Here is a 12,700-nt window from a genome sequence, read left to right on the forward strand (position 1 = left end):
TTAGATGTTGCAGTAATTCATCATCCGTAAGATAGATATCATCTACATAGGACAACGCTTCAGGGTCAATGTTGTGCAATATTGAAGTCACACGAGGCGCGAACAGTCCTGGACTGTTCCTGTACCCCTGGGGTAAACAACAGATATTTTGTTCTGGGAGCCTAGTGCGCTGAAACTTGTTAGGGCTCCACTCTCAGGCGCTATATTTTGGCAGAAGAAACCATTGGAAATGTCCAGTATTGTTTTGTATTTTTTATGTACTATGTTGTTCATGAGTGCTGTGCTATGTGAGTTTTGTATAGCGTATGTGTGTGTATGACTGTTTAAGTGTCTGTAGTCTAAGACCATTCTATATGAATGGCCCGGTTTAGCTACTGGGAATAAGGGATTATTCATTGGTGAGACACAGGGTTCGATTACGCCCTGGTACTCAAGCTGTGTGAGGATTTCCCTCATGGGTGCTTTAGCATTATGCTTTATTGGATACTGTGGTGGAGGTTGGTTTTTAATTGGAATTACATGATAGGGGGAATCTTTATCCTACCCTGCATGGTTGGGATATAACTCGGGTGCCTGGGCCAATGCCCAGTCAGTGGCATAGGATTCTGCAGCTCATCGGGAACAAGGGGTGAGAAAGAAAGTTTGATAACATCCCAAATGGCAAGCACATAGTTAATATTCTATGCTTATCCTGAGGTCCCGAATGGAGGAATACTGCTTCCAGTGCATTTATTTTTTTAGCTAACCAGAATGGGATCTCTTCTCGTTTGGCGGGTAATTTACCCATGATCGAATGTACAGTCGCAGGAATAATGCCTGGTGTTACTGCATGTGGTTGCATCGGAGCAGCACGTGCTGGGTTTGTGTTCAATGTTTGCATTACAAACTGTACTAATCGTCTCTATATTGCCATAAGCTCAGCATATAAGCGACGGACTTCAGCTACCGTAAGGTTCGCTGCAGCAGGGTGAGGTGTATATGTGCCCAGTAAAGGCCAGGTAGGACCATCATTACTTAGAGGACCTAACCTAACATGTAGAATTGTATGGGGTAGGGTGCCATCAAGACACTTATGTTCTTGATAAGATAGAGGTATTTCTAGATATGCATATGCTCTGTATTGTGCAGGTGCATTTGCTGGTGTACAGTGATGGAATGTATTTGTGTTCCCATTAGCTGCTGCAAATGTGACCCAAGAATAACAACATTTCTGTTCTATAGGCTGCATGAGCCTCAACAACAAATGTAACTGGACCCCCCTGGGCTGTTAGGCCATGTGCCAATAAATGTGCAGTAAGGGGTGGCAGCTTATTGACTACAATTGCTACCTGTTGTGGGTTCGCCATAATGAATGGTGAGGTTTGTTCAGAGATAAGCACACCTAATGGGGATTATCCTTTCAGAGTTCAAGCTTGAACAACCTACAGCGTTAGTTAGGTAGTCCCTACTTAGCTGAGGAGGAAAATCCTCAATACCACGGACGTCTCCACATATAATACTGAGGTGTCTTTGTATTTAGTGAGACAGAGATACTCAGGAGGACCCCAAAATTAGAGCCTGACCAAACGTTGGGATGCCCTGTCATGTAGGTTCTCATTATTTTAATGAGACTACTAGATTTGGGCAGCAGAATCACTTGCACTCTGGAGAACTGAGTCTAAACCCACTACAGGTGACACCTGTTGGCCTAATCCGGGTTTTGCAGCCGAGCACATGACACAATTGATTCCTCAGGGAAATCGTGGTCACTCAGATCGCATCCTGTTTCTCTCAGTTACATTAGTCTCACATATACAAGGACAATCAGAGGCAGGATATATTTCAACAAGGTTTTAATGAAGCAACTGCATCTTAGATACTAAATCATGTACTGCAATACCTAGGACGATGAAGCATGGCAGGATTAAATTTGTGAGAAAGAGAGTGAAGCATAAAAATAACGCTACCATATTGTCACTAGAATCGTTAAAATAATTCCTACCTAGGCTATGTTAGAGCACGGCATGTTAAGCTCTAGTTCTGCCCTTTAGGTTCCCCTGGGAAGACATCATCCCTCATACCTGATCGGGAGGTCTATAGTCTACATAAGCAGCTGTAGCAAAGCACTCAGCAATCAGCATACAGTAGTGGTCATCTGGCTGGAATCTCCCTCTAATGTACATGGGTCAAAGTAGTGTTTTTATAATAAAACAGCTGATGTTCCAAGAAAGGATCCCTACCTAATAGTGTATATGTTTCTATGAACACTAGAGACAAAGCTTTACCACGTTTGCCTACGGAAGCCTTGAGAAAAACACAGAGTGAAAGAAATCTCTTGTTTAAGAACGCAGTGCAGGCCTAGGCAAAGAACATCTATATAGAGATAATAAAACAAGACCGCAAATGTGGCTATTGTTAAAATAATAAACACAGCTGAATAAAATATATCTCGGTTAAAGTGCACAGTGGCAGGCCTAGTTCACTAAAATAACGTATATGAAGCTTCAACTAGAACAGCTACACAACAGTTGCAAGTCATATATTTGTAAGTACTTTGTCTCAGCTCTTTTCTTGGTTATCTGTACTCTAATCTATATCACATTGCTTTTTATGTATGTTTCAGGTTTTTGTTGTATACTTGGTAAGTCATCTTAAAGTATCTGTCTTTGAACAAATGTTGTGAAAACTAAATTAGAAACTATAGTGTCTGTTTATTTCAGGCTGCGGTATGGCAAGTGAAAGTTGAGCAGTGGTTAACATTGACTTCCCAAGCCAGGAGCAGCAACATAAATGTGTATGAAATGTTGAGCCTCACAGGTACAGTGACATGTAATTTGTGCTACAATTATCATTCTGATTGCCTTTCAGTACATTACATGCCTTTAAAATGAATTAACCTGATTCCATTTCTGCCCAATGCATCCATGAGTTGGTTGATTTTAAAATGTAGCAATTGTTGCAGGATGGTTATTGGTGGCATTTATAAATTCAGCCAGTGCATATATAATTTAGGGTCTGGTATAGAGTTTGGCAACATCGTCCGTATTACAGGTGTAATAGGATAAAACACACTTGTGATGCAGCTAATGGGATATCTGTCACCCCTGTGATGGATTAACCCATCCGCCACACTCTACATTAGTCCCCAACCCTAATCTCAATAGTACACATTGGTCTGTAGTACATACTTAAGTGCATCTTTTCTTTATCAGTCCATTCATTTGTACTCAGGTTTTGATCATTACATTATTATTGCCTTGCTCTCTTTAACCTCACATCAATCATAATTTTAGATTGTCGCTATGTATTGTTGCTACTTTCATTTTCTAACCAAATCTCTTAAGTAAAGTACCTAGTGTTCTCTCTCTTCTGTTACATAATATGTTCCATAACTGGATGTATTTGTCTTTTCTCTTAAATCCTCAGCATGATACAGTTACATAAAAAGAGTTTGTTATAGTATACTTATTTGTGAAATCACCCCTCACGCACATTTGAACTGGCATGCCCTTTCACAAAGAGGTCACTGGCACAATTACCTCAGATTCTCTTACCAGATTGGGCCCGCAGGGGCCCACGTGTTTGCATGATAAATCATGTAAAAGCCTTAAACCATCAGCAGTTATTAGGACCGACCCCACTGGATTATGAAAGATATGAGGGATTTGTAAGAGAGATAAGGACTTTGAAGGATCTTTTCCAGAGCTTGCCATGCACAGAGAATCAGTCACCTGCCCAACCTCTAAAAGGTTGGATGATTTTTGACAGGGAGTAATTAGAGGGTAGTGGAACAAAAAAGGTGTGAGTTTAGCAAGGGGTCAATTTTGCCCCAGGGATGTGTAGTATGAGTTATCTGTTTTTTATATGTCCTTTCAGGGAGATAATGCAGTCTTCAAAGGACAGGAAGCACAATTTATGTTTAATTCATTCTAGTTTTTAGCCTTGTACCATTTGTTTGTACTTTCTACCGGCTTTTCTCTAGACTACACAATTCTAGCATAGAGATTTTTAGCATTGTCTAGTGTACCCACTCCATCTATATGTAATAGAGAAACCTGCTCCGTTGTCTGAGATAAAGAAAGCTATATGAGATGATTACATTTATTTGTGGACATAGGCAGATGTGCATCTAAATATTTTCGATCATTTCAGAGTCAAAAAAGGTAATGTGGTCAAGCAAGATGTATGGAGATGGACAGTATCCTGGGTGGAAAGTATGTGTGATATCCTATCCTAGCAATATGGCCTCTGTATCAGGTTCCTAGACGTAGAGCTTTTTTCTTTCATTTGGCAGTAGGGGAGACTGACAGTAATTTATTTATATCTATGTGTTCATGTGTGTGTGTGTTGTGAGTTCATATAGCACAAGGTAACCACAAAGCAATGCAGAACTGTACAATGTGGCTATAATGTAAAGGTGATGACAGTGTGGATGCAGGCAGGCAAGCTGGTATTGTCAGCTGTGGTGTGTCATCCAGCTATTGAAGTTGGTTAAGATTGTGATGGTGAGATCTCTGTAAGTGCCTGCACCACTGGAAATAGGTAATTTTGATCAGTGGTAGCTGCCAGAGGTAGTACTGTGTTGATTGTTCAGTTTCAGGACCTGGGCTGTAGAGTAGAGGTGACTGGTGAAGGCAAGACATGATGAGGTAGATATTAGTAATTCTTTACGTGGACATTTGTGTAGGCAGTATGAAGTGAAGAATATAGGCCCTCATTTTGAATCTGGCGGTCCATGGACCGCCAGACTCACGGTGGTGGGCGGAATGGGTGACTCGGGCCCCTGCACTGCCCATACACTTGGCATGGGCAGTGCAGGGGCCCCTGTGCACAGCCCCGTCGTGCATTTCACTGCCTGAATTCTGGGCAGTGAAATGCGTCTCTGTTTGGAGACGGCGTCGGTGTAAAGGCCCTGTTTCCTGCTGGGTCGGCGGGAACATCATTAAAGGGCTGGTAGGGGCTTTGCCGCGCTGGTGGTCTTCCATCGACCGTCAGCGTGGCTGTCAGCGGGGTAACCCGCCAACATCTTAATGAGTGCCATAGTCTTTAGTCCCAACCATAGAAGCAGGGGACAGAGAACTTGCACTATACAAGACAAGTTGTTCCAGAAATAAACACATATATGGTGAGAGTCATGCAGTCAGGTGCAATATAAAGGAGCAAACGGAGAGTCACAAATCAAATCTATATGTAGACATTACAGCCAAAAGGGCCCTTTCTTTCTACTTGTATGATAAATGCCATCGAATGCTCTCACATATAGTATTTTTTCCAGTTCTTAAGCTGGTTTTACAGAAGGTACAATGTTCATGTATCCATGGAACATCAGAAGTTCAAGTCTGTACTCCAAATCAGATGTGGCCATGTACTTCTAAATTAGAGTGACAGATTACAAGGCAAAAATGCTGTGACAGCACTGTAACTTTTGCTGAGAGTCAGTTAGAAAACCTTTATTCGGTTAAAAAAACATAAAAGAATACAATGTAAGTATATAATTGATTTGTGCACAGTATAGTTAAAATCAATGAGCCGCAATTAAACATGTGAGATACACTGCCAATGATCCATGTGCAAATATGCAAAAAGCAGCAACCAGGGGTAACATTGTGCAACCGGGCAATTTTATCATAAAGTGATTTGTGCTTACTGTTCATTAAAACCACTCTAGAAATGATACTTTCTAAAATTTCAGAAGGAAGCTTCAAGACTATCCAACGCAATCAGATGGGGTTAACATAAAATAACAGATTAAATGAATAAAAATAACTTACAGTAAGATCATAAACCGCTATAAATCCCATACATAAGTCTTGGACGGTCATGTAAATAATTAAAACGTTCAAGCACCTTTGGGGCATGATTGTAAAGGTTTGAAAACATACATATTTTGAGAAGAAAAATTAATGTAACAAACTTAGGGCCTGATTTAGATTTTTTGCAGATGGTTTACTCCGTCAAAACGGTGACATATAGCCCGTCCGCCAAAATCTAAATCCCATAGGCTATAATGGGATTTAGATTTCGACGGATGGGCTATTCATTACCGTTGTGATGGGGTAACCCGTCTGCCGTAATCTAAATCAGACCCTAAGTCACTTGCCCACCAGTTTTTGCAACCTTACTGCGACCACAATAAATCTATATGCTGCAAGGTGTATCACATCAGATTGTAGCAATTGTAAATAGAGTAAAGGTGGTTCGCATCTTCTTATATTGAGTAATATCAGCAGAGGACTTAATATGCATTTCCTTAGTGCTCTGTATAATTTTCAAAAGAAAAAGAAATGTACCAGAGACTGTGTAGATCCTGAGTCAGAAAGGCAGGGCACCAGATCTTTGCCCCTGTAAGCTTCTCTTAGATAGGAGACCAACAGATAGTCAATATTAAGACAGAATCTAACCAAGTAGTATCTTTGGTCACTTGGAACATAATGTAAATATGGCTCCATGTAGTCAGTTGTAATTAATGGAGCATGAGCCACCACCATCCTCTTGCCACACTTGGATATCGCTCTTTTGCTTGATAATTAAGACAGAAGTTCAAGTTTGGCAGATGCCCTGGCTGAAGAACCTATGTTTTGAGGCATCCTATTGAGTAAAGTTGAGCCTTCACAAAGGTCAGCCATTGAAAGGTACAAACCACAATAAGGTCGGTGTGATCTTCATAAGGTCCTCTAAAAGTTGTAGACCAAGTTCTTTGTGACTTATTGAGGTAGGTACGTTTGCAGGAGGTCAGAGCAATCTGCAGAAAAAGTTATTTTCACTGATATGTAATTGTACAATGTCACAAAATCCCCAGATGCCTGCACCATTTGAGGCAATGGATATACATTTTGCCCTGTAAATTATAATTGTCACCTCCAAAGGTGATGAGCTCAATTTCTCAGCTAACTTGAGTACTACAGCCATTGACTGTTCAAATTAAGAACTCCAGACTCTAACCAGATGTTTCAAGGCACTATTATTGTCGAAAGGGATCCCAAAATATGTGAAGGATGGCACACAGGACAGTTTGGTGCCACTAACATGGGATACCCTCCAATTACTCAGCTACCGGCCACAGAACATAGTAAAAGATTTTGAATTATTAGTGAACAATCCAGGTCTGTCCATAAATATTATGAAATCGTCTAATAACTTTGTAGAACACAATCATCAGCATACATAAATACATACATAAATACTGGTAGGCACTTAGGTGGTCATTATGAAAATGGTGGGAAACACCACCGACCGCCGTGGCGACGGTGAACAGAAGACCGTCATTGGCTGTGAACAGCACACTGCCATATAAAGATGCCAAAAACAGAAACCTCCAAAAATTCTGCTACCTCCAGCCACCGCCAGGGCCCTTGATGGTGGAAAGGCTGTACACCTCACCCCACCACCGGCAAGCAGACAAATCCTCCACCCTCCAAATAATGATGCACAAATCACTGCGGCGGATAGTGGATGTAGAACGACCATTGGCGGTATGGAGCGCCACAGCCAGCAATGGGACCCAACAGCAAGAAATGCACACATTGGCAATTTTGAAACCCACACACCTGACACACATCCACAACACTATAAAACACTCACATACACACCCCAACTATCCTTTGCAACGCTATTAGCATGACATATACAGGGAGTGCAGAATTATTAGGCAAGTTGTATTTTTGAGGATTAATTTTATTATTGAACAACAACCATGTTCTCAATGAACCCAAAAAACTCATTAATATCAAAGCTGAATATTTTTGGAAGTAGTTTTTAGTTTGTTTTTAGTTTTAGCTATGTTAGGGGGATATCTGTGTGTGCAGGTGACTATTACTGTGCATAATTATTAGGCAACTTAACAAAAAACAAATATATACCCATTTCAATTATTTATTATTACCAGTGAAACCAATATAACATCTCAACATTCACAAATATACATTTCTGACATTCAAAAACAAAACAAAAACAAATCAGTGACCAATATAGCCACCTTTCTTTGCAAGGACACTCAAAAGCCTGCCATCCATGGATTCTGTCAGTGTTTTGATCTGTTCACCATCAACATTGCGTGCAGCAGCAACCACAGCCTCCCAGACACTGTTCAGAGAGGTGTACTGTTTTCCCTCCTTGTAAATCTCACATTTGATGATGGACCACAGGTTCTCAATGGGGTTCAGATCAGGTGAACAAGGAGGCCATGTCATTAGATTTCCTTCTTTTATACCCTTTCTTGCCAGCCACGCTGTGGAGTACTTGGACGCGTGTGATGGAGCATTGTCCTGCATGAAAATCATGTTTTTCTTGAAGGATGCAGACTTCTTCCTGTACCACTGCTTGAAGAAGGTGTCTACCAGGAACTGGCAGTAGGACTGGGAGTTGAGCTTGACTCCATCCTCAACCCGAAAAGGCCCCACAAGCTCATCTTTGATGATACCAGCCCAAACCAGTACTCCACCTCCACCTTGCTGGCGTCTGAGTCGGACTGGAGCTCTCTGCCCTTTACCAATCCAGCCACGGGCCTATCCATCTGGCCCATCAAGACTCACTCTCATTTCATCAGTCCATAAAACCTTAGAAAATCAGTCTTGAGATATTTCTTGGCCCAGTCTTGACGTTTCAGCTTGTGTGTCTTGTTCAGTGGTGGTCGTCTTTCAGCCTTTCTTACCTTGGCCATGTCTCTGAGTATTGCACACCTTGTGCTTTTGGGCACTCCAGTGATGTTGCAGCTCTGAAATATGGCCAAACTGGTGGCAAGTGGCATCGTGGCAGCTGCACACTTGACTTTTCTCAGTTCATGGGCAGTTATTTTGCGCCTTGGTTTTTCCACACGCTTCTTGCGACCCTGTTGACTATTTTGAATGAAACGCTTGATTGTTCGATGATCACGCTTCAGAAGCTTTGCAATTTTAAGAGTGCTGCATCCCTCTGCAAGATATCTCACTATTTTTTACTTTTCTGAGCCTGTCAAGTCCTTCTTTTGACCCATTTTGCCAAAGTAAAGGAAGTTGCCTAATAATTATGCACACCTGATATAGGGTGTTGATGTCATTAGACCACACCCCTTCTCATTACAGAGATGCACATCACCTAATATGCTTAATTGGTAGTAGGCTTTCGAGCCTATACAGCTTGGAGTAAGACAACATGCATAAAGAGGATGATGTGGTCAAAATACTCATTTGCCTAATAATTCTGCACTCCCTGTATTGACAACACAACATGCATATACTGAACTTAACATCACACAAGTCACACACCCAACCACACAACAGCACCCTCACCAATAATCCTACAACACACCACCCACAAAACACACCATGGCACCGCCTAAGCACCCGTGCTTCACAGATAGGGAGCTAAGGGCAATGGTGGACGAAATGCTGAAGGTCGAGCCACAAATCTTCGGGGCACAGGTCCAGCACACACCCATCGCAAGGAAGATGGAGTTATGGCAGACGATTGTAAACAAGGTCAACGCAGTGGGAAACCATCCACGCATAAGGGACGACATCCGCAAGAGATGGAACGATCTGCGCGGGAAGATGAGGTCTATGACATCCAGGCACAACATCGCCGTACAAAAGACTGGTGGCGGTCCCCCACCTACACCCTTTGAATACACCGACTGGGAGGAGAAGGTACTGGCTATCCTGCACCCTGAGGGCCTCACTGGACTCACTGGAGGACTGGACTCGGGTAAGTCATCTCCAATTTCTTCATATCCACTACACCTGTAATGCATGTACCACTCCACCCCTCCAGCTACCACCAGGACCACTACCCCACCCAGGCCACAATCACTACATCCTGTCACCCTGCATGCCACAAACCCACTAACAGGCCCACATCCCTCCCCCTATGCACAGCCACCTACCCCTGCAAGGAATCACAAAATGCATTACGGCACCCACAATGCACCTCCACATCCCATGCAAAATGTAATCACAACCCCACAATAGGTCCCTGCATGGCCCGACAGGGGAATAAACAGCACAAAATAAGGCTGAGCTATGCATCCTTATTCGAATTAGTACATGTAACATACATGTCCATTCCTCCCCACAGGTACCACCACCCATGCCACCCAGACAGAAAGGCCGAGGAGTGCTAGCACCCCACATGGAGACAGAGGCCCCACTCACGAGACTGGAGAGGGATGTATGGACAGTGAGGATTACCCTGGCCCGTCACACAGTCCTTGGCTGTCACCCTCCAGCAGCCCCACCCAGGATACCACTGACACCCCTACTACTCAGCCAACACCATCAGCTCAGGCCAAACGACCCCACACCAGTGTCTCCAGGCCACAAACTGGTGGACCACATGTACAGAGGCCAGAGTCACCACCAACTAACAGGCAGGATGATGATGGCACCAGTGCAAGTGGGACTGCCGGACCTGTGCAGGGGACACAGGCACAGGGGGCTAGGCCCAGTGGGAGGGCATCAGTGGCCCGGGGGGAGGCCAAAGGATGGATGCTGCAGCCCAAGAGGTGATCTCTGAGGTCCTGGGAGCATACCACCATACCCAAGAGAGGATGGGCCAGATCCTGGCTGCAGATAGCCCAACACCAAGAGACCATGGAGCAGTGGAAACAACTCAATGCCACCTTGGCTACTATTGCAGGGGTGCTTCAGTACCACTACTCAAGCCAGCCTGAGACCCCCACAAACCTGGAAGCCCCTACCACTGCCCAGGACACAGTCCTGCCCTCTACATCTGCAGCAGCAACTAGACTGGTGGCACTGACAGAAGACACACAAGAGACCAGCACCCCTACCTGTGTAGCCCAGCACCAGACACTCAAACATGCTCTCGGACACAGATATTGCACTGGAACTCCTGCCAAGACCAAGGCCCCCCACAAAGAAGTAACTTTAACTTGAACTGTTTCCCAAGTGTGCCACTGTGCAACCATCCTCACCCGCCAATAGCAACATAACAACTTGCAAGGGACATATGGACCAATACACTCTGCAACCAGTCGCTGAGCCCATGTACCTGGTATGGACAGCCATCCCACCATGAGCCCACTCCCTATCACTGTCCATTGCACCTATGCAATTGTGACACATAATAAAGCACATTTAGACCAATTCGTATGTCCCCTGTCATGAAAATTAAATTGTAAGTATAAATGCATTTGCCAGTCAATTCCATATTCATACCTTTATTGCAGGAATGGTATCCCATGCACAACATCGTCTGGAGTAAACCAAAATGTACACCATGTTTGTTTCCATGGCACATGCCACATTAGTCTTCAGGTAACAGTGTAAATGACTACAGACACCACATCCCGAAACAAATGAGTCAGACCAACATTATGCAGTGCAGACAACATCATCAGTGAACAGCACCTCATAGTAACTGACGTATAGTTGGATCAGCTGGTTCCTGGAGTGGACATCTTCCCCTTCTTCATCCTCACCATCACTCTCACCCCCTCTCAGAGGTAGCAGGTCTGGATGTACAGCACCCTCCTCCTCTAGTAGGAGGATATCTCTCCTCACAGCCACGTTGTGCAGCATGTAGCAGGCCTCCACTTTTTTACACACCTTGTCTGGGCCATAGCACAGGGATCTCCCAGAGAGATGGAGGCAACAAAATCTAGCCTTTAGGAGAACTATTGTGCGCTCAATCACCCTCCTAGTATGTCCATGGGCCTCATTATAATTCCTCTCTGTATCTGTCCTGGGATTTCTCATAGGTGTGAGGAGCCATTGCAAGTTGGGGTAGCCAGAATCACCTGCAAAAGTGGTTGAAATAGGACTGTATTAAACTGCCATTACTTGCATACAGCCTGGCTGTAAGCTATGTACTGATCAAGTGTCATACACACTCACCTATGAGCCATCCTCTGTCCCCTTGTAGTTGTTCCATCATGTGCGGCACACTGCTGTTCCTCAGGACAAAGGAATCATGAACTGATCCTGGAAACCTGGCATTTACATGTGAGATGTACTGGTCAGCAGCACACACCAATTGTATATTCATTGAGTGGAAGTTCTTTCTGTTCCTGTACACCTGTACTTTCACTCTTGGGGGGATAAGAGCTATGTGGGTGCCATTGATGGCACCTATCACATGGGGAATGTTAGCAAGGGCATAAAATTCAGACTTGATGGCACGGAATTCAGCCCTTTTGGGAAACTTGACATATGTCTGCATGTGTTGTACAAATGCATCCAGAAACATGGACAGGACGAGGCTAAACATTGGCTGTGAGAACCCTGCACCCATGCCCACTGTCACCTGAAATGAGCTCGTAGCCAAGAAATGGAGTACAGAGAGCACTTGCACTTCAGTAGGGATGGCATGCTGATTCCGATTACCTGGTCTCAGTACAGGATCCAGTAAAGCACATAGGTCCTGGATTGTTGTACGATTTAGTCTGTAGGTGACAATGATGTGACGTTCCACCATGGTATCCAAATCAACAAGAGGTCTGTACACAGATGGGGCCCTCCCACGCCACATGGGTCTGTATCAATGGGGGAGGAGAGAACACATATGAGGGACACACATACACATGCAAAACATGTTCTGTATGAATAATTGCTGTACCATACGTAGGTTACACACAAAAACAATGTATGATGTACAACTTTAGGGACATGTTTGCAGGGATACCTCTGGACTGATGTGAGGAACAGACACTCATGTGGGCAGGCGACTAAGGGCTGGGATCTGAAGGCCCTGAACAGGACCCATGACAAGGAAATATGTATGTGGT

At 43.9% G+C, this 12,700-nt stretch overlaps 1 protein-coding gene across 4 annotated transcripts in view; it reads left to right on the forward strand.

Moving 5' to 3' along the window:
* Nucleotides 1-12,700, forward strand: part of HNF4G (hepatocyte nuclear factor 4 gamma) — a 423,834-nt gene that overhangs the window by 148,376 nt on the left and 262,758 nt on the right. For all 4 annotated transcript variants that reach the window (XM_069220374.1, XM_069220373.1, XM_069220376.1 and 1 more), the window contains one exon: nucleotides 2,700-2,796. In XM_069220374.1, the coding sequence (XP_069076475.1) occupies nucleotides 2,781-2,796 (16 nt within the window). In that variant the 5' untranslated portion in view covers nucleotides 2,700-2,780. The remainder of the gene's footprint in view (nucleotides 1-2,699; nucleotides 2,797-12,700) is intronic.

Source organism: Pleurodeles waltl, chromosome 2_2 (assembly GCF_031143425.1).
Source record: "Pleurodeles waltl isolate 20211129_DDA chromosome 2_2, aPleWal1.hap1.20221129, whole genome shotgun sequence".
NCBI classification, from domain to species: domain Eukaryota; kingdom Metazoa; phylum Chordata; class Amphibia; order Caudata; family Salamandridae; genus Pleurodeles; species Pleurodeles waltl.